Source organism: Ranitomeya variabilis, chromosome 5 (assembly GCF_051348905.1).
Source record: "Ranitomeya variabilis isolate aRanVar5 chromosome 5, aRanVar5.hap1, whole genome shotgun sequence".
Classification (NCBI taxonomy): domain Eukaryota; kingdom Metazoa; phylum Chordata; class Amphibia; order Anura; family Dendrobatidae; genus Ranitomeya; species Ranitomeya variabilis.
Genome location: NC_135236.1, coordinates 625,067,073 through 625,089,437, shown reverse-complemented (window position 1 = coordinate 625,089,437; position 22,365 = coordinate 625,067,073). Strand labels below are relative to the sequence as shown.

The window sequence follows — 22,365 nt, the reverse complement described above, 5'->3', positions numbered from 1 at the left end:
CCACTCTGCCAGGAAGAAGCCAATACTCCAAAAGAAACATAAAAAAGCTAGATTAATAATTTGAAATGCACACAGGAACAAATGCCTTAATTTTTGGAGACATGTCTTGTGGTCTGATGAAACTAAAAGTGAACTTTTGGGCATAATGACCATTGTTACATTTGGAGGAAAAAGGGAGAAGGTTGGAAGCCTAAAAACACCATCCCAACTGTGAAACACAGGGGTGGCAGCATCATGTTGTGGGGTTGTTTTGCTGCAGGAAGGACTGGTGCACTTCACAAAATAGATGGCATCATGAAAAAAGAAGATTATGTGACAACATCTCAAGGCATCAGCCAGGAAGTTAAAGCTTGGGTGGAAATGGGTCTTCCAAATGGACAATGACCCAAAGCATATTGCCAAAATGGTAACAAAGTGGCGTGGCTTAAGGATAACAAAGTCAATGTTTTGGAGTGGCCATCACAAAGCCCTGATCTTAATCCTACTGAAAACTTATGGGCAAAGCTGAAAATGCCGGTGCGAGCAAGGCGACCTACAAACCTGGATCAGTTACAACAGTTTTGTCAGGAGGAATGGGCCCAAATTCCGACCAACTATTGTGAGAAGCTTGTGGAAGGATATCCCAAACGTTTGACCCAAGTCATTCAGTTTAAGGGCAATGGTACTAAAGGCCAATGAAATGTATGTAAGCTTTTGACTTTGCAGTAAAAAATAAAACTGCCTTAAACATTCTCTCTCCCTTTCATTATTCTGGCATTTGGCAAATAATAATTATGGTAATCCTAATTGACCTAAAACGGGAAAGGTTTATTCTGATTTCATGTCATATATTAAGAAAAAATACATATGTGTCTTTTTATATAGTGCATGTAAACTTCTGGTTTCAACTGTATATACTGTATTTTGCATGTACGTGGTGAAAAAAATACCTGAATTTTGGAAAAATAAAAAGAATAAAAATTTGTTTTGTGTTGTCATCTTCTGAGACCCATTACATTTTTACTTCTCCGACAATGGAGCTGTATAAGGCCTTGTTTTCATGCAGGGCAAACTGACATTTTCTTTGATAACATTTTTGGGGTACATACTATACAGCTTTCATAAAATCGCAATTCTGGCATTATTATTTTTTCTCTTGTTATGGCGTTTACCAGCTGGGTTAATTTTCTAATTTACTAGATTGGACTTTTGCAAACACGGCAATAGCACATATTTAGTTTTTTATTTCTGTATATTTAATGTGAAGAAAGGCGGTGGTTTAAAACATTTTTTTTTAATGAGGTTCAAACTTTTTTTGTTACCTCATTTGTTATTCCCCTAAGCGGTCTTGAACCTGCTACTGTCCGATTGTTTGCATTATATACTGCAATACTATAGTGGAAATCTCGGTCTTTGAAGCTCAGCAAATAGATGATCTGAGAGGAAAACCAAGAGTATGGCTACGGGAGCCTTCTCCAGGCCCTCTGCTGTCACAATAATCCAAAGGTACCTGGCACTCGTATCATGGGGCGCCGATGGGACCTAGGACGTGCTCGCGCTGACTGTGATGTCAATTATTTAATATAGCCCCATCAACCACATGTGGAGGGAGCTTGGCTCCCTATGTGTTCACCCCTATGCAGACGTATAGTTATGCCCATATGTGCAAAGAGTATTTTAAAACTATGAAACTGAGGTTAGTTTGCTCACTGTTCTGTAGTTGCTTGTTCTCAATTTCAAGCTCTTGGTTTCGAGCAGAAAGTTGAACGGCATCCTGGATAGTTTCTTCTAGAAGTTTTCTGTAGCGATGTTCCTGAGCATCCATCTGTTCCTCCAACAATCCCCGATAAGCATGGAATATCTGATCACATCACAGATAAGGCTAGATTACAAGATTATATGGAGAGAATATTTTACATAAATAGACGTTTCAGCCATAACAATAAAACCTCCAGAGTCCTGTCTAATATTCTGTAAGTTCCCCCTTGAGCTGCTTGAGGCATGTATGCCGCATGTCAACTGAAGGTGTCCTGTGGTTCGTGGCATCTAGACATGAGCAGCAGATCCCTTGTGAGGTGGGAACCTTCTTGGATCAGGCTCATCTTTCCTGCACATGTCACAAATGCTCAATTATACTGAGATATGAGGAATTTAGAGACAAATCATCTCCTTGAATTCTCTGTCATAGAACTCAAAACATTCCTAAACAATTTTTGCAGTATGGTGAAAGGGAATTATCCTGCTGATCAAAAGCCACTGTCATAAAGGTGCTACTTGGACTGCAATAATGTCGCACATGGTCTTGCCTCCCTTGTATCGCAGTATAGTCAGCCAGCGTGCATCCAAGGTTGGACTTGGTGAGGCACCTAGTCATGCCCCTTCCGGGCTCTCCTTGGTTCCACTACACAGTCTGTTACAGTTTGCACAGGCCATGGAATCCACTGGCTCTCAGGCTTCCTCCATCTTTGACTTGTTCCAGGAGGTCTCCCGCCAGAAAGACCAACAGGACATATCTTACCTGCAGACATTAAATACCCATCTAGACACGCTGACAACTCCAGCCGCATCCGCATCTGCCCAAGCTGCAACAACATCGAATGTGCCTCAACAGTCTGCCAGCTACGTACCTGGCTTTGGACCCAGTCTGTCTGTTTCTCTATCTCAGAGGTTCATTAATTAGGGTACATACACTACACTTCAAACTCTTAAGGTACCGTCACATTTAGCGACGCTGCAGCGATCCAGACAACGATCCCGATCGCTGCAGCGTCGCTGTTTGGTCGCTGGAGAGCTGTCACACAGACAGCTCTCCAGCGACCAACGATGCCGGTCCCCGGGTAACCAGGGTAAACATCGGGTTACTAAGCGCAGGGCCGCGCTTAGTAACCCGATGTTTACCCTGGTTACCAGCGTAAAAGTTAAAAAAAACAAACACTACATACTTACCTTCCGCTGTCTGTCACCCGGCGTTCTGCTTCTCTGCACTGTGTAAGCACAGCGGCCGGAAAGCAGAGCGGTGACGTCACTGCTGTGCCCTGCTTTCCGGCTGGCCGGCGCTCACAGTGCAGAGAAGCACAGCGCCGGGGGACAGACAGCGGAAGGTAAGTATGTAGTGTTTTTTTTTTTTTACTTTTACGCTGGTAACCAAGGTAAATATCGGGTTACTAAGCGCGGCCCTGCGCTTAGTAACCCGATGTTTATCCTGGTTACCAGTGAAGACATCGGTGGATCGGTGTCACACACACCGATCCAGCGATGTCTGCGGGAGATCCAGCGACGAAATAAGGTGCTGGCCTCCTAGCTCCGACGAACGACATCACAGCAGGATCCAGATCGCTGCTGCGTGTCAAACACAACAATATCGCTATCCAGGACGCTGCAACGTCACGGATCACTAGCGATATCGTTGTTAAGTTGTTCAGTGTGACGGTACCTTTAGCTCAGTTCGTTTCAGATCGGGCCAAGGTGGCCTTCATTATGTCTCACCTCACTGGCGTGGCTTTGGTGTGGCTAAATCCCCTATGGGAGATATGGGATCCTCTAGTGTCTAGGCCTGTCTGGGCAAATTAAGGACGAGCTGGCTGGTCGTGATATACCCACCTCACTGAATTACCTGGTGTCTCTAGCAACACTATAGACATCAGGTTTAAGGAGTGTTCCAAGGAGGTGAACCACGACAGAAGACCTGTATGCCTGGTTCCAACCTTTCAAAGACTGGTCGTGCAGCAAGCCTCAGCTCTGGCACCCTCTCCTGAGTCCATGCAGGTAGACCAGGTGAAGATGACCAAGCATCATCAGGAGGTCCAAGGGTACGAGGGAAGGTGCTTTTGTTATGGCAGTCCTGAGCATGTAATCCGCTCCTGTCCAGAGAGACCAAGAAATGACGGCGGCTAAATCACTCCTATTATCGCTGACTGTCAGTGTCAGTGTCCATGTCCTGTGGCAGCATCCATTTTGTCGAGTTGGCCTACCTCGACTCTGGTTCCACAGGTAACCTCACTCAGCAGGCCAATGTGGAACGATATCAGATTCCTATCCAACGTTTTCCCAATCCCTTGGTGGTTTCTTCAGTGGATTGAAAACACTTTTCCAAACCATCCTAATCGTGACCGAGCCTGTAGAACTTCGAGTAGGAATGCTACACTTGGAGAAGATTAATCTTTATGTGTTGTTGGGCTGGTCTCACCCTCTGCTTCTAGATCTGCCATGGCTCTGGAAACATGATCCAGTCTTTGATTGGATATCCTCAGTAGTACTCCATTGGTCAGGAGTGCAACGAGATATGTTTAGTTCTCATTCGTCCTACGCGATGCCCGGCTTCTCCATCTAATTTACCTGGCTTGCCTGCTGCAAATTGAATGTACGCTGATGTCTTTAATACAAATGAGGCTGAGATTCTACCACCTCATAGGTCTTATGACTATCCTATCGACCTTCTACCAGGCGCTTCTCTATGAGCCCAAATTTATCCTCTGTCACAGGCTGAGACTCATGCCATGCCTGAGTTTGTTGAAGAGAATCTTGTCATGGGATTTATCCAGAAATGTTCTTCCCCGGCTGGAGCAAGTTTCTTTTTTGTGAAGAAAAAGAATGGTTCTCTGCTACGCTGTTTAGATTACAGCCGGGGGTCTCAACCAAATTACTTTCAAGAATAAATACCCTATGCTTCTCATCTCTGAGTTGTTTGATCGTCTTCAAGGTTGCAGAGTTTTCACAAAGCTCAACCTTCAAAGGGTATACAACCTGATCTGAATACATCAAAGATATGAATGAAAGGCTGCCTTTAATACCCAAGATACTCATAATGGCTATCGGGTTATGCCCTTTGGACTCTGTAATGCCCCTGCTGTCTTTCAAGAACTGGTGAATGACTTCTTCCGGGACCTTTTCTATACGTGTGTGGTAGTATTCCGGGACGACATTTTGGTGTTCTCTCCTGATCTGCCTTCACAACAAAGGGATATTTGCCAGGTCCTGCAGAGAATAATAAAGAACCGTATTTACGACAAATACGAAAAGCGCCTATTCGAGCAGATCTGTCTTCCGTTTCTTGGGTACAGCCCGAGACCGGCTTGAAAGTGAATCCCGGGAAGGTATCTGCTGTCTCAATGTGGCCCCGTCCTGATGGACTAAAAGCTATCCAGCAGTTCCACAAGCTATTGCCATCAGTTTATTCCACATTTCTCCTCTCGGACTGCTCCTATTTCTGCCCTGACCTGCAATGGTGCCAGTCCTAAGATATGCAATCCAGAGGCAGAGAAAACCTTTGTGTCTTTAAAACAGGACTTCTCCTCAGCTCCTGTGCTGCATTGTCTGGACAATAACAAGCAGTTCTTTCTGAAAGTGGATGCTTCTTCTTCAAGGGCCGAAGCAGTTCTTACTCAGAAGTCTTCTTCCGGTCACATGGTGACCTGTGGCTTTTTTTCCAAGATCTTCTCTGCTCCAGAAGGCAATTACTCTATAGATGATCGAGAACTGTTAACGATTGCACTGGCTCTGGAAGAGTGGCGCTTCTTGCTAAGAGGAGCTATGCCTCTGGTAGTTTCATATACTGACCACAAGAATGTAGCATATGTGCTATCCGCACAGCGACTTAACCCACAACAAGCCAGGTGGTCTCTGTTGTTCGCACGCTTAAACTTTACACTCCATTTTCATCCGGCAGATAAGAATATCAAGGCAGACACGGTCTCTAGATCCTTCCAGTCTTCCGACCAGGAGCCCCAACACATCATTGAACGCTCCAAAATTTTTATGGTCGCTCTGTTGGATTTGTCTCGGCTCCCTTCCGGAAAGACTTATGCGGCTGAACCAGATAGGAAGCGGGTTCTTCTGTGAGGTCACTCATCTAAAGTGACTGGCCATGCCGGTCAGAAGAAAACGGCTCTCCTCATCTCCCGACATTATTGGTGGCCGACCCAGCACAAGGATATTGCAGATTTTATCTCTGCCTGTCCTTGTGTCCAGAACAAAACTCCAAAACAGATTCCTACCAGTCAGTTACTTCCTTTGCCCATTCCATCTGCTCCCTAGCAGTATATTGCAATGTATTTCAACACCGACCTTCCACTAACGGCCGGGAGTACCATTACCTGCATGGTTGTGGATCGCTTCTTCCAGATGGCCCATTTCACCGCTCTGTTTGGTCTCCCATCTGCTCCAGTTCTTGCAGAGAAGTTAGTTATACATATTTTCCTCCTCCATGGTCTTCCACCCTATATCATCTCGGATAGAGGTGTCCAGTTTGCTTATTGCTTCTGGAGGGCCACCTGCAAATTACTTAATTTCGCTCTGGATTTCTCTTCGGCCAACCACCCTCAATCCAATGGCCAGGTAGAGCAGGTTAATCAGATCCTGACCAACTTCCTGTAGCACTTTCTCAATGCCCACCACAGTGACTGGTCTGAACTCCAGCCATGGGCCGAATTCTCGTACAGCAACCATGTGAGTGAATCTTCTGTCAAATCTCCATTTTTTGTAGTCTATGGTCAACATCCCAATATTCCATTACACTATATAAAGGTCTGTACCTGTAATATGTGTTGTTTATCGGCTTGCATCTGTAAGATATGTTGTTTATGGACTCGTACCTGTAAAATATGTTGTGTATAAGCTTGTACATGTGAGATATTTTGTACTGTGTGTGAGCTCGTACCTGTAAGATATGTTGTATTGTGTATGGGCTTGTTCCTGTAAGATACAGCTCTGGCAAAAATTAAGAGACCACTGCAAAATGTTCAGTGTGTCTGATTTTTCTCTTTATAGGTATATTTTTGAGTAAAATGTTTAAATTGTTCTTTTATTCTATAAACTACTGACAACATGTCTCCGAAATTCCAAGTAATAATTTTTGTATTTATTTTTTGACAAAGAAAATTGTTCAAAATTAAAAAAACAACAAAAAAACAGTGCTTTCAGATCTCAAATAATGCAAAGAAAACAAGTTCATAATCATTTAGAAACAAGAATACTAATGTTTTAACTCAGGAAGAGTTCAGAAATCAATATTTTGTGGAATAAACATGATTTTTAATTACAGCTTCCATGCGTCTTGGCATGCTTTCCACCAGTCTTTCACACTGCTTCTGGCACAAAAATTTAAGCAGTTCTTCTTTGTTTGATGGCTTGTGACTATCCATCATCCTCCTGATTACATTCCAGAGGTTTTCAATGGGGTTCAGGTCTGGAGATTGGGCTGCCCATGACAGAGATTCGTTGTGGTGGTCTGTTATTTTTTGCCAGAGCTGTATGTTGTGTATGGGCTCGTTCCTGTAAGATATGTTGTGTTGTGTATGGACTTGTACCTGTAAGATATGTTGTGTATGGGTTCGCACCTGTAAGATATGTTGTGTATGGGTTCGCACCTGTAAGATATGTTGTGTATGTGCTCGTTCCTGTAAGATATGTTGTGTTGTGTATGGACTTGTACCTGTAAGATATGTTGTGTATGGGTTCGCACCTGTAAGATATGTTGTGTATGGGTTCGCACCTGTAAGATATGTTGTGTATGTGCTCGTTCCTGTAAGATATGTTGTGTTGTGTATGGGCTTGTACCTGTAAGATATGTTGTGTATGGGTTCGCACCTGTAAGATATGTCGTGTATGGGCTGGTACCTGTAGGATATGTTGTTTATGAGCTTGCGCTTCTTCCTTATAAAAGTGACAGAGTAAATCCAGGTCCTTTTCTGCCTCATTCCTTTCCCTTCTTAAAGCTTCTAGTTGCAAAACCATGACAGACTTCTCTTTTTGTAAATGCTGAACTTCTTGCTCCATTGTGCTAATCTGTGAAAAGTTAAAGTACTATAAGTTAGTAACTGTGATATTCAGCAAATGTTATACACAAGGTACAAAACTTTCTCAAGCAAAGGATCTCAGTCCTCAAATGTCAACGGTCGATGATGTTTTGCTTTACTTTTTGATTGCATTAAAAAGGAGAACCCGGACCCTATAAGGGGGTTATAAACGATTGGAAAAACATGGCTGCTTTCTTACAACATAGCCAAAGGTAACAGTTTGTCTCCCACCGCATAGGTTGTCTTCTTCAGTTCACTTCACATCCAAGACACATTTTGAATCCTGTCTTGAGACTTGGACTACATACAGGATTAGCGCTCATGCCATGTATTCTCTTCTAGAAGATTTACTTAGGAGAAGAATATCTCTGGTAAATGTGGCCTACCATGTCTGTGTCGTAGTTTTACTGTTAGGTTATAATACTGGATAATTTTCATACATTCTTGGGATATAAACATTTTCCTCTCAGGTTGTTTACAGCTCATTGCCTTGGAAATCGACCAGCACCTGCTAGACAGCAGAATGTACAGTGCTTACAAGCTCCTTTCTTTTTAGTATGTAAGCACTGCGTTGACGATGTTTCAGTGGTAGACAGCAGCGGTGGTCGGTCTCCTAGGCAATGAGCTTTTAACAAAAGTAAAGTTTTAATATCTCAAGAAGGGCTCCAAAATTTAACTAGTAGTTAAATGCAAAAGTGCTTGATTTCACAAACACTATCCGAAAATATCCATTTATGAAAATGAGAGTGTCATAGAAAATATAAAAAATCCTTGAGGTCCTTCATATCTCCCCTCCTTTTTCCTTTCATCTATCATGTGTTTTGAGGAGACAATGGTGGGTGCATTTATGTAAAACGGCAGTGACACAGCTATGTGAAGCAGATTAATTAAAATGCCTAGATCCTCTTTATGTCCAGGTTAGGCTGGTTTCACATTTGCGGTTGTGTCCGCAGCCTTTGTGCCACAATTTTCCGCATACGTCGTGTATTCCTATATTTAACATTGGGGATGCATGTCTGCGATCGGTTGCGTTTTGCTGCGTTTGACGACGCATGCCTCGTTTCGTCGTCTGTGGTTTGGCGCGGTAAAAGCTACATGTAGTAATTTTAGAGGCGTCAATTTTCCACCTAGAAACGTATGCGGTTGTTAGCGGCATGAATGTGGAAAAAAAAATGCATTGTTGTCTATGTGAACGCATGCGTTGCACCACAGGAAAACATGTCTAGACACTGATTAGCCACCCCCCACATACAACCTGATAAAGGGAGGGAGTGGGCATTTGCAGGTCACTACCCAGCAGACAGACAAGCAGACCAGACGCAGGCAAGAACCTTGGAGCAAACAAGACACTGAACAATGTGAGTACATCCAAGCCAATGTCTTTATTTTCTATTGTCTGTCTCTATATGTCCTAATTTCTGCCATTTTTTGCATCAGAATGTCATCTTCTTCTGAGGAGGAGCAATGGCCTGGGCCTGCACAAGCCGAACATGTCAGTGAAGTGAGTACTCACCTCCACAGATTGGTAAGTATTCACTGTCACATCTACACATATGACAATTTTTTTTTCCTTTTTTTAGAGCACTTCTTCCACTGCTGCAGAGGCTGAGCAGGAGGAGCGGGGTCAAGGTCGGGTGGCGAGGCAGCAGCGTGTACGTATACGTGGCTGACTGTTTATTGTATCCTCACTTTACTATTGGATGCTCATTTCTTTACTTTCCTCTTTCTTTACCTTTTTCTTCTTGACTCCTTTTGTTTCTTGACTTTCAATATTCATGCCAGTTTTCTGTCTCTGTTTTCTTTCTTTTCCTTATGTTAATGTCTCCAACATTAATGTCTTTATTTATTATTTAGGTTCCAGAACGGGATGAGGACCTCATTGACAATGTCCTCCTAATCTCCCTGGTCCATGAGCGAGTCCCGTTGTGGGACACCCGGGTTCCGCAGCACTCGGACAACGTGACGATCCGGCAGCTATGGAATGAGGTGGCCAAAGCGATGTGGGATGGCTGGGACAACGCCCCGAATCAGGTCTGAAATGCATTTTGTAAGTATTTCAATGCAGTGTGATGCAGCAGTGACCTTGGCCGTGATCACACAACTGTGTGTGATGAGAGAAACTCTCAGGAGTTTCTCTCATCACACACAGTTGTGTGATCCCGGCCAAAAGTCCATTGTCTAACCATTCCAACCAGTAACCAGTAAGTATTTTTTGGTGTATTAGGTTGTGTTGTATTGCCTTAATCTGTATGTTTCTATTCCACAGGAGTTGGCTCTTAACTTTTGTAAATGTTTGGTAGTAATGTGTTTTTTTCTTCTTTTTTTCACAGCACATGGAGCAGCACTCTTGACCCTGATTCTGGAGCGGTCCTTCATCAGACAGCCACGGACCCGTCCCAGCCATCCAGCAGCACTGCAGCAAGTGGGCCTGCCACACAGACTGGAGACCAGGAAGCTGGTCCATCAGGTGTTCCCCTGTCTCAGTCCTCTGCCGGTTTTTTTTTTTTTGGCTCTTCCCGGCAGCGGCAGAGGGCCTCGGACAGGTCACTCATGCCGGAGTTTTTGCACTTGAGCTCGGTTTTTCATGATGGACTCAAGGTGATGGGTGACCGACTGGATACTGCCATTAGCCATATGAATATACGTATCCAGGAGGTTACCAAAAGCCTTGACCAAGTAAAAGCTGACCTCCAGAGGCCAGCACATCATTGTTTCAATCAAATTGAACAGGGCATGTCGGAACACCTTACTCCTGATCTCCAGCTTAGTGTCATGCAGGCCTGCAATGCTGCTTATGTGCAGGCTATGCAGCAGAGTCGGTATTTTCAGCAGACAGTGGCGGCATATCCACCTGTTCCTACACTGCACTGTCACGTCAATGCTGAGCTCTGCTGCATACCACTGCACGGCCACCTCCATTCCAAGCACTGCCGGACACCAGTAAAGCACCACCACCATGCTGAGTGCTGTAAGACAGCCCACCACCACCATGACAACTGCTGCTCCTGCTTGGACCTCCTCCACTGCCAACAGCATGCAGCAGCAGCAACAGCAGCAGCACCTGGACCCTGGAATGGCTTTCCGCGCCACCACCATGCAGCAGAAGATGGACCTTGGCATGGCCTTCCCCGCCACCACCATGCAGCAGCAGCCGGACCCTGGCATGGCCTTCCCCACCACCACCATGCAGCAGCAGCCGGAACCTGGCATGGCCTTCCCCACCACCACCATGCAGCAGCAGCAGCCGGACCCTGGCATGGCCTTCCCCACCACCACAACCATGCAGCACCAGCGGCACACAGACCCTGACAGGTCGGCCACCATGACCAGGCTGCAAGAAATTAGCCCACTGAGGCTCCCCAGACTGCAGCGTCGATCCCAAAAAGGGGAAAAAAAAGGCAGCGGACTATCTTGATTCCTCCCCCCTCACCTTCCAGTGTGTCTGTAATGTCAGGTTTGTCTCACCCTTCCAGTGTGTCTCTGTCCTCTTGTGCATCAAGCACCATCCCTGAACTGCCAGACCCCAGTACTTTAATTGCCCTTTCTCCTGCCACCCCTGCGTGGTCCACAGTTAGCCAGGCCTCACATCTTCACACCCCCCCTTTCCAGCACTCTACCCCAAACAGGCGCAGTTAAATAAATTTGTTTGTGGTTCAAAAATAAATAATAATGTTTTTTGCCCCCAATAATGTTTGGTTAACTGTGTATTTCGCCGCCAGCAACACACACCGTGCGCCTAATAAAACAATGCGCCGCACACTTTATTTTTTTTGCCAACTCATAACTCCAGTAGTTATTAAGTAGAACACCGCACCTTTGTGTGTTTAGTATAGAGCTATGAGGTGGCAAAAAAACCCAAAATGACTTGTATTTTCTCCATAATCTCTTACTATGAATAATCTGTGTCGCACACTGAAGAGAAAATGGTGGTAATACAAAGCAGAACAATACTGAACAGGTCAAGTTTAAAAAAAAAAATAAAAAATAAATTATTTATGATGCCTGACCTGCTAAGTATAGAACTGCCTTGTATAACTTCCATTTTCTCTTCTGTGTACGTAATCTATTTCACACAAAGTAAAGGGACGATGGAGGTCATACAAGGCATATCTATAGTCACCTGGACATGTGTCAGAAATAGTGAATTCATGAGGCTGTTATTTGTGCATCGTGAATTCATTATTTCTGACACCTGACTTGATTAGTATAGATCTGTTTTATATTAAACCCCCCATCGTCTCTTCAGTCTGCGTCCAATAGATACTGCAGAACAGAATCAGGACGCAATGATGTCAACTACCTTATCAGTAGCAACCTAAGTGGTTTTTAGAGGAAATACATAGGAGACTCGGTCAAGATATCAAAACACATAGTTTATTAACAACAAATATTAGTAACATTTAAAACATAACTGGTACAGACCCAAACCCAACATGAAATTTGACACAATATTGTCTTGCCATGCCACACATCCAATATCAGAATTAAAAAAAGGCAGCAAATTGGTTCCGCATGTGGCCAACTTCAACAGTTGACCGCAGTGGGTGATACTGGTAATCTGGCAATGGGTTTGCAACTGGTTCATCCAGTTCAATGTTGGGTCGCTCCTTAGCCGTTATGTAATTGTGGAGAACCACACAGGCTTTGACCACCTCATCGACTGTGTCCATTGTTTGATTAATGGCTGTTTCAAGAATGCACCATTTTGAGACTAGAATCCCAAAAGTACACTCTACTGTTCTTCTTGCCCTGGTCAGTCTGTAGTTATAGATCCTTTCAGTGTGGTTCAAGTCCCGGCTGGAATATGGCTTCAGTAGGTTTTCACACATCTGAGAGGCCTCATCCCCAACCATAACAAATGGCATCGGTGGGCCTTGAGTGTTGGGGAGAGGCCATGGCAGCGGAAAATTACAATTTGTGCCATACACACGTCGGCCCATATCAGAGTTCTTGAAAGTCTGGGAGTCATTGCCACAGCCAAAAGCTCCAATGTCCATGGCAATGAAGCGACAGTCCACATCTGCTATTGCCCTGAGCACAACAGAAAAATATTTCTTGTTGTTAAAGTACTCTGTTCCCATTCTGGTGGGTTTGATAATGCGTATGTGCTTTCCATCCACCGCACCCAAACAGTTGGGGAAATCACACACACTCCAGAATTTCTCTGCAATTTCTAGCCACATTTCCTCAATGGGTAGGGGTATAAATTCATCCCGGAGAACGTTCCACAAAGCCCAGCAGGTGTCCACAACTATTCCAGACAGTGTGGAAATTCCAAGCCGCTACTGAAAGTGGAGGGATGATAAGCTCTCTCCGATTGCCAGAAATCTGGAATAAAATAAAAAAATAAAATTACAATCAATTCCATTTATGGTGGTGTTCTGCTAAAGACATAAAGCAAAATACAAGTAATACATGGCAGACCAACAATAATTATAACTGGCTTTTGTTTAGAATTATTACGCACCTTAATGTAACCAGGAGACGTTCCTCTGCTGGAATTGCTCTACGGAGCTGGGTGTCCTGTCTCCGGATGGCTCCTTGGACACGACCAAGCAAATCCTGAAAAGAGTCTTGAGACATCCGAGTATATTTCGGGAATTTGTCCGGGTTGGCATTAAGATCGCCATATAGCGTGTGGTAGGCTCCACGGCACTCCCGGAGTTCAATAATGGGGTGTCTCCAAAAACGCCGACGCGTGTCCTTCTCCATCTTTCTCGATTTCTTTGTTGCTCCCAAGCAAACGCACAGGCAAGAAACAGCTTGATGCTCAAATCCAGGTTGAAATAAAAGCTCTCCATGTGAATATCCATCGTGACACAGGATACAGTAGCAAACTGTTAAGATTTCAGCAGTCCAAGGGTCTATATATAGATATCCCATAATACACGCCCACTGTCTATATATAGATATCCCATAATACACGCCCACTGTAGTCCCATTGGCGTCTTGTTATCTAGATTTTTCTCCTGTTAAATTTTCCACCATGCGCACAGAAAACGCATGCAAAATGCATGGAAAAGTGTGAAAACTCCGCGTTTTCTTAACCGCATGCGTTATCTTATGCGTATAAAGAACGCGGCGTTTGTACGCGTTTCCATGCAGTTTTTCCTGCATTTGCGGTTGCGGATTAAGGCCCCATACACACGTTCAGGAATTGATGCAGAAAATTCCTGTGAAAATCCTGACATTTCTGCCGGATTTCCGCATGAAAACCGCATGCGTTTTTTAGAGCGTTTTTTGCGCGGTTTTGACGCGTTTTTGACGCGGTTTTTCCCAAACATTTCCCAATGCATTAGACAGTGGGAAAACCGCGAAAAAACCGCAAAATTAATGAGCATGTCCGGTTTTTTACCGCAATGCGTTTTTCATGCGGAAAAACGCACATCATGTGCACAGAAATTGCGGATTTCATTAAAAATGATAGGATGCTTAATTTATGCAGATTATTTGCGGTTTTATAGCGTTTTTATAGCGCAAAAATGCTAAAAAACCGCAAATAATCTGCACTGTGTGAACATAGATGCTGCGGATTCTAACGCAAATGTGAAACTAGCCTTACTGAGGAGGATGTCTATTGTCCAGAGAGAGAGAGAGAGAGACAAGAGAAGGTAATTAGGATCTAAGTGGATCAAAGAAGATCTTGTACCCTTTTCAAATAGCTATGGTCACTGCATTTGCAATAAATCAGCAGACAGTATGACTCCGGGAGAAAATTTGGATTATTTGATTTTCTATACATCCAATATTAATGAGACGTACTTTGTTGGCATCGGGATAACTAGGCCAAAAATACACATATTTTCTCACAATTATAACCCCCACAAAAAGCCCCCAATCCATAGAGGTAATATAACCACCAGTAGTAAGGCCATTTTTAGTCTCTAATAGTGATGAGCGGGTATGCTCGTTACTCAGGTTTCTCTGAGCATGCTTGGGTGGTCTCCTAGTATTTTAGCATACTCAGAGCTCAGAGATTTAGCTGATGTCGACGCAGCTGCATGATTTGCTGCTGCCAGACAGCTTGAATACATGTGGGGATTGCCTGTTTGTTAAGCAACCCCCACATGTATTTAAGCTGTCTAGCAGCCTCAAATCATGCAGCTGCGTCGACATAAACTAAATCTCCAAGCACGCCGTAAAACTCGGAGATCACCTGAGCATGCTCGGAGAAACCCGAGTGACGAGCATACTCGCTCATCACTGGTTTCTAAGCGTAGCTAAAATCCAGATAGAGAAGATGACATCAGTCTCGACCTTCGGTGATTGCTGTATGAGGAGTTATTACATAAATTGAGATTTCCTAAAATTTTAAAGGACTGAGTCCAGTCCACAACTGGGACCTTGTGAGGTCATCATAGAGGGGTGTGTGGGTGGGACTCAGGGTCTGATAAAAGATCAATCCCAATTATCATCAGTGTTCGTACAGAGAGTTACATTTCATATATGTAGGGACCCCGTTATTGATGGTCAAATTGAAGCGCTCTCCTTCGGCTAAACTGAATCGTCTCTGCGATCGGTGTAGTAAGTCTCCTGTTAATCTGGAGGTGTATATGCCATACGTTCATAGCTAATTTTCTGATAGCCGGTCTAGTGGTGCAGACAGGCCGCCGCCTTCTCCGATGATCATCGGCAAATCGTGTAATTGTCCGGACGATAGGGGGCAGCAGAGAGCTGTTCGTTCCAAAGATCACAGCGGGTGGTACTCGTGACCTTCCCGGCCTGTGATATCAGTGATTTGTGGGATTAAAAAAGTCCTGACAAATATCAAATCCCTGACAGAGAGTTATGCTCTAACCAGATGCCTGACAAACCTCTTGGATGTCTTTGTCTTGCTCCAATCCGATAATTTCCATCTGTATCAGGGCTCTGTGTTGTTCCTTCAACCACTCCCTTCTTGCTTGTGCCATTAAGAATTCCAGCTCCATTCCCAGACAGTCTGATAGTAACCTCTGCCAAAACAATGTTTAGTCCATTAGACTATTGTCATGATAATTCACATTGCTTCTACCATACATAGTCGTTACCAGTGACGTCATAGGTCTATCTGCTGTTTCGATAAGTTTTCTTTACAATAAGGACTTTTAGTATCAATGTTCATTTGGTGACTGATACAAGCTTCTTCACACATCTTGGTCAATTTTTTGGTATTTGATAAGTGAACCCATCCAAAAATATATTTTCTCTATAATCTGAGAACCAGGGAAGGGTTGAGTGTTGCACTGTTGTCCCCTTGAAGAGAATGGGGACAATGCTGCAATACCCTACTGGTAACTAAACGGTTTTTAAAAAAATGATTACTTGAAAGATGTTTTGATCCGTAGGGTCCAGCTTGTACACCCCGATTGCTGAAGCTAAGTGGCAGAAGCGCTGAGCTGATCCTCGGAGTGTGAGAAGAGCGGTATACAGACTCCTAAAAAGACCACCATGCTTCTGCTCTGAGGAGAACCTATGACCCTTACTTATTACAATCAGTGGGGCTTACAGGACCCAGATCTTCACTCATCAACACTTCTGACATGTAGCTATAACATGTCAATAGTTCTTTACAAGTTTAGTAAAGAACAAGTACTTATGGAATAAGATTTGATATATTTTATATCATGTAATGTTGACTGTCACCGGAAGGTTTCCCATTACCGCTCCGCAGAGGCCTACCTTGTTAGACGTTGTTTCCTGGATGCAGGCATCTCTTGAATTGTATTTTACATTTTCATTCAGGGTGAAGTCACAGTTCTTGGATGATTGTTTTATATCTATGAGGCAAAGCACTGACATTTATCAAAGCTCGGTACTAGTATCACTCATGTAAGGCCATGTCACCAAGTCAGTTTCCCTGTTAACCAGTAGTGGTGTTGTGTGGGTCATGCAAAATGGGGGACTTTCTTGTGTGGGGGTTCTGTCGTAATAGGGTGAATCAACCATATCTCCCACGAGTCTCTTCTGTAAATTTAAATATTCAATATTAAAGTGAATGAGATATTGTACACACCATCGACCATGGAACGATATGCTTCTGTTTGCTAGAATGACCAAACGGGTAGAGGAATAGCGCTAGCCACTCCATGTACCAGATCCCAAGCTTTGACCTGACCTCCACCCTATAACCAATGAACAGGGATATGCTCTTATACGGAGATGATTGGGCCAGGAGGGGGGCTGCTGTTTGGTAGTGAAGGCTTGCAGGAATGGGGAACTAGACAACAAAACCAGGAGGCCAGACAAGGTTCAGGCAAGAGAATGGTCAGTAAACGATATAAGGTCAAAAAGAGGAAAATCCACTATAACCAGGAATGGAAAATGGAGAACGTGTAAACCAGTGAAATAGAACTATATCTGGCAGCTTCCAGCAAGCAGCTAGGAGTATTAGTAGACTGTGGTGCTGACCAGTTGGCCAAGAAGGAAGCTTATTACTCCAACTGACAAGACGCACCCATACTGCCAGGCTAGATGGCACTACAGGGTTCCAGTCACCCTAGTCATCGGCAGAGTCTGCATCGCCCAGAGCTTCTAGTTCCAGTGTTTCCCCCATCACCGCTAGCACAATGAATATGGAGGCGCGTGGTGACAGGAGCAGACATCGCAGAGAAGGTCATGGAAGACATGTGACACACCGTACCTTCACCTTTGCCATTTTCTTCACAGTTCTCATTAAGTTGTTGTTGTCTACTCTGGTAAATCAGGTTGACGAGTCGCTGGTGGGGAGAAGGATCAGTAGTGACAGGTTGCGACATATCTGACGATCGATAACACTGACAATTCTGGCATTCCTAAACCACAAATATAAAAAAAAGAGCTATAAGAACGAGTATGACTGACTGGTGGATATTACAGCACCTACACAGAAGCGAGGACTCATTCTGTCTTGAATGAATGGTTGGGAAAGAAAAAGTAGATAACAAAACACAGAATCCGTCATCAGGTTTTTGCAGCATGATGTAGGAGCAGAGACCCTGACTCCAGCGATGTGTCACTTATTGGGCTTCTCGCTGTAATTCTATTAAATCACTGTTCTATCTGCTGCAGCTTTGATAGTCCTCTCATTGATGAGCTCCTGCTAGATAGTCCTCTATGATATATTGATGATCTCCAGCTTTCATCGTTCCCACTCGGGGCACTTTTTTGCCTATGCACAGTGTAGTGTGAAAACTCTCATTCAATGGTAGGGCAGAGTAAAAAAGGGTTTATTACTAAGAGGACTAGGATAAATGCGGCAGTTAAAAGTTTTTTCTATCAAAACTACAGCTAGAAGCCCAGTAAGTCAAACACCACTGGAATCAGGGTCTTTGTCCCTAGTTTGTGCTACTCTCAGATTGAGACACCTAAACAGATTCCCTTTAAAGGGCTTTCCCACAAATGACATTAATCAATTTTCCACAAGACAGGTTATAAATGTATGATTGTGAGGACTGGTCGCTATTAGTCATGCAGCACCAGGTATTTGAATGAAGAAGTAGTCGAACTTGCACCCGGCCACTTCTGTCCAAATTTATGGGACTGACAGATTTGGCTGAAAATAATGCACTACATTTTGCATCAGTCCCAAGAGAGAGTGAGCAGGTGCGTACTCTACTGCCGCTCCATTCACTCTCCTCATTGCAGTTATGTAGTGTGAACAAACTGGGCCTATTTGAAAGTTGGAGCATGGCCGGGATAGGGCATATCGAAACCACCAAAGAAAATTCATCAAATTTTATGCCATTTTAATAGAGTTAAGTATGCCAGAAATGTACACCAGTCCATGACTAGAGTAACATTTCTGGCAGATGAGAATGGCACTTGAAAGTTGCACCTAATTCATTAAAGGGAATCTGTCACCACATTTGACCTATCTAAACTATTATATGGGCATACAGGTTACAGACTGCTGAAAACAGTCCCCCTGTGTGTCTCATATCAGATGTATTGTTGTTAATAAATAATCTTTTATCACTTTATGTAAATTACCTATTCCAGGCTCCGTGGAGGACGCTGCCCAGAAGATAACTCTGCCTCCAGAGATTATTTTACATGAAGGAGAAGTTACCAGTGTGATGGTTGCTCTCTGCTGTCCTGATTTCACTGCAGAGCTGTGTGTGATTAGACACATCTGCAGGTTCTTGCAGAGCTGCAAAAAATTTGTTTGCAAGAAGACCCATTTCAGTTACATTGTTCTGTGTTAGTAATTGTCTCACAGTGGTAACTCCCCCTTATATATAAAATAAGCTCTGGAGGCAGATTCTCATGCAGATCAATGTTCCATAGCCTGGAAGAGGTCACTAACATATAAGAAAAATATAGATTTCTCTGGAATAAAACATCAGATTGCAGATATCAAGATATAATTGTATTCCGCTTCCTATGACCCGTATGCCCATAGACAGCTTACGTGGGTTGATTCCAGTGACTGATTCCCTTTAATTGGCATGCACCTCTTAATGATTTAGAGGCATCTTACTCCAGTGGTGGCTTCATTAAGACTGGCGTGCACAATGCTAGTGTTTAAAAATCAAGCCAGAAGTCTAGAATTTAATACAAGTTGATTCTTCTAACCTCATGATGGCATCTTTTCTTTTCTCCAAGTTGCCGTGATACTTCTCTCTTTTCTTTCCAACTTTGTCTCTTTACCATCTGTGTGGGAGAAAATAGATAAAATGTATTTTTACTTGCATTTTATAGATATTTCTCTTGGCTGAGACCAAGATACAAATGAGTTATTTAATCAATAATCTGCACTGCAGCCTTAGTGTACAGGGAAATTGAAGCTCAGAAAGAAATGACTGTATTATCAGCCAGCACAAGTCCTATTGCCATGTAGTAGAGGATCATACTGATTGGAAATTATTTTTTTAATCAATTGTTACAAAAACAGTATGACTTGTTTTATCTATGAGAAATGGAAGAGATTTTCTTTGCAATATACATTACTATGTAATTTATACACTTTATTTTTATACGTGGATGAGGCCCAGGATGAGAGCCATATACCAGGATGGGGCCTAGGATGGGAACATATACCAGGATGGGGGCATATACCAGGAAGGGGTCCATATACCAGGATTCAGGACATATACCAGAATGAGGGTCAGATATACCAGGAAGGGTACATATATACCAGGATGAGGGACATGTACCAAGATGGGGTGACATATACCAGGATGGGTGACATGTACCAGGATGGGAGCCATATACTACTATGGGGTCATATACCAGGATGGGGACCAAATACTTGGATGGGGCCATATCCCAGGATGAGGAACATATACCAGGATGGGCTCTACATTACACTATATGGAGGACTATGGGCTGTCCATTATACTACATGTAGGACTATGTGCAGTGCATTATACTACATGGATGACTATGAGGTGTACATTATACTACATGGATCACTATGTGCTGAGCATTATAATGTATGTAGGACAATGGGGGTTTATTATAATATATGGAGCATTATGGAGGGTGCATTATATTCTTTGAGGACTATGGGAAGTGCATTATACTATATGGAGGACTATGATGGGTGCATTATTCTATAGAGGGGGATATGAGGGGTGCCTTGTACTATATGGAGGACTATGAGGGGTGCATTATACTATATGGAGGACTATGCAGAGTGCATTAGGAAATATGGAGGACTATGGGGAGTGCATTATACTTTTGCCCCATGACGTCTGAGTATAATGGTTTACTTTTTTCTACACGTTAAAGAACAGCGGTAGATATATACCAGGATGGAGGATATGTATACCAGGATGGGGCTCAAGATAAGGGACATATACCAGGATGGAGGGCATAAATAAATGATTGACATATATGCCAGGATGGAAGACATATATATCAGGGGGGCCCAGTCCAAATCTTGCACCGGGGCCCATCACCTAGTTACGCCACTGCCTGTGGGTGTACCCTGGGGTACTCTCACACAGCTTGTAGAGTTTGATTCCATACTTGGCACTCTTATTGGGCAGGTATTGCCAGAATTTGAGCCTCCCCTTGAAATGTATTAGGGACTTATCCACGCAGATGTCCCTTTGGGGAACATACACCTCAGCAAACTTGTTGCTGAAGTACTCAATGACCGGCCAAACTTTGAAAATATGGCCAAAGTTAGGGTCATCTCGAGGAGGACATCATCATTGCATAATGCAAAATTTTTTGGATAGCCTCAAATGTTTACGGGTCATAGCCATGCAGAACACTGGAGTGTTGTATAAAACATCAACATTCCAATATTGCCGAAGTTCTGGCTTCCTCACTAACCCCATGTAAGGGACCAGGTCTTCATTTCTTCTGCGTCTATAGCGGTCCAGTTAGAAAATGTTTTGGGCCAAAAATTGCTGGGCATACAAATTTGTCTCGGTCACCATGAGGTTTACAAAATCCTCAGAGAAAAAGACTTTGAAAAAAGTATATTTCTGTGTGGCTATTAATTATTAATTTTTGACTTATTCTTATTCTCAATTCTGTACTGAGCACATTGCCTTTCGCGGACAATACAAAAGCTATTCCTGTATATGCAGCTCAGAGTAATAGTTAACACCATATAGAGAGAACACATGTTCTATGGGACATATATAATCCACGGCTTTTAGGAGGTGGAGGGGGCTGTCACGTGGGGGCTGTCACCTTCACTCTCTACAGACTTCACACAGAAGAAATGAACAGCTGGTAGCCATGATGACTTCTACTCCATAACAAAGACAGACGCCATTTACCATTCAGTGCCATTCAGAATCTCAAATGGACAATCTCTTTGTAACTATTTCACCTATTTTATGTTTTGGTGCAATGTAGTTTTTTTGAGGACAATCCAATAAACCACTACATTTTTTTTTTTAAATAGCATGACATTTTTCTTTAAGAATATTACATCTGGTAAAGAGTCCTGATTAAATAAATGTGTGAAATAAGCATATTTAAGATCCAGTGGTGTGAAATTGGATTCCTGATTGTGAATCTGTGGCTCATAATCTTCGGGGCTGAAGTCCATAAGGGATCATTAACAGTGGGCGCTGGTTCATTTTCTGTCCTGGGGCATCTGCGTGGTAGTTTGTTATCACTTGTGGAAGAGGAGGAAGATGAAAAATAAAAGGAGGTGGCATCCTCTCCCTCACGTGATAAAGACCTATCACAGGTCGAAACGTTGCATTGTGATGACGGAATAAACTTTGTGTTTTGGAATTCATCACCCTGGATTGAACGCTGTTTACTTACCTTTACGTTGTTGATCCTCCAAGTGTGTTCCTTGAAACTTGAACGAGCGTCCATTTTATTTAGTTCCTTTTTTTTTCTGTGGATACCGCTAAAATCAGTGTCCCTAACTTGTACTGCCCTCAGATTACATAGCAAAAACCTGCTGACAGATTCCCTTTAAGTAATGTTCATACTCTTCATAACCTGGGTTCATTTTTAAGTCTGCAGGTTGACTGGACTTTTCTCAGCCCCTGTGACTCAGTATTAAGAGGGGAAACCCATTTGTTCATGTCTTAGACACTCTAGTGCAATGCTCAAAAATTCACCTCTCCCGAGATTCTGGAGTGTCAAAGTAGCCGAGCTGCAATCCCAGGAACAACCCATAGACAGGTGTGCACTGTTCCTGAAAGAAGGCAGC

The 22,365-nt window shown here is 43.4% G+C and overlaps 1 protein-coding gene across 1 annotated transcript in view; it reads right to left on the bottom strand.

Annotated features, from left to right (window-relative positions):
- Positions 1-22,365, bottom strand: part of LOC143773894 (uncharacterized) — a 101,788-nt gene that overhangs the window by 13,701 nt on the left and 65,722 nt on the right. Inside the window, exons 6-11 of the mRNA XM_077261193.1 lie at positions 19,305-19,382; positions 17,392-17,542; positions 16,431-16,528; positions 15,587-15,724; positions 7,594-7,761; positions 1,690-1,840 (exon numbers count right to left, since the gene is read on the bottom strand). Coding sequence (XP_077117308.1) covers positions 1,690-1,840; positions 7,594-7,761; positions 15,587-15,724; positions 16,431-16,528; positions 17,392-17,542; positions 19,305-19,382 — 784 coding nt within the window. The remainder of the gene's footprint in view (positions 1-1,689; positions 1,841-7,593; positions 7,762-15,586; positions 15,725-16,430; positions 16,529-17,391; positions 17,543-19,304; positions 19,383-22,365) is intronic.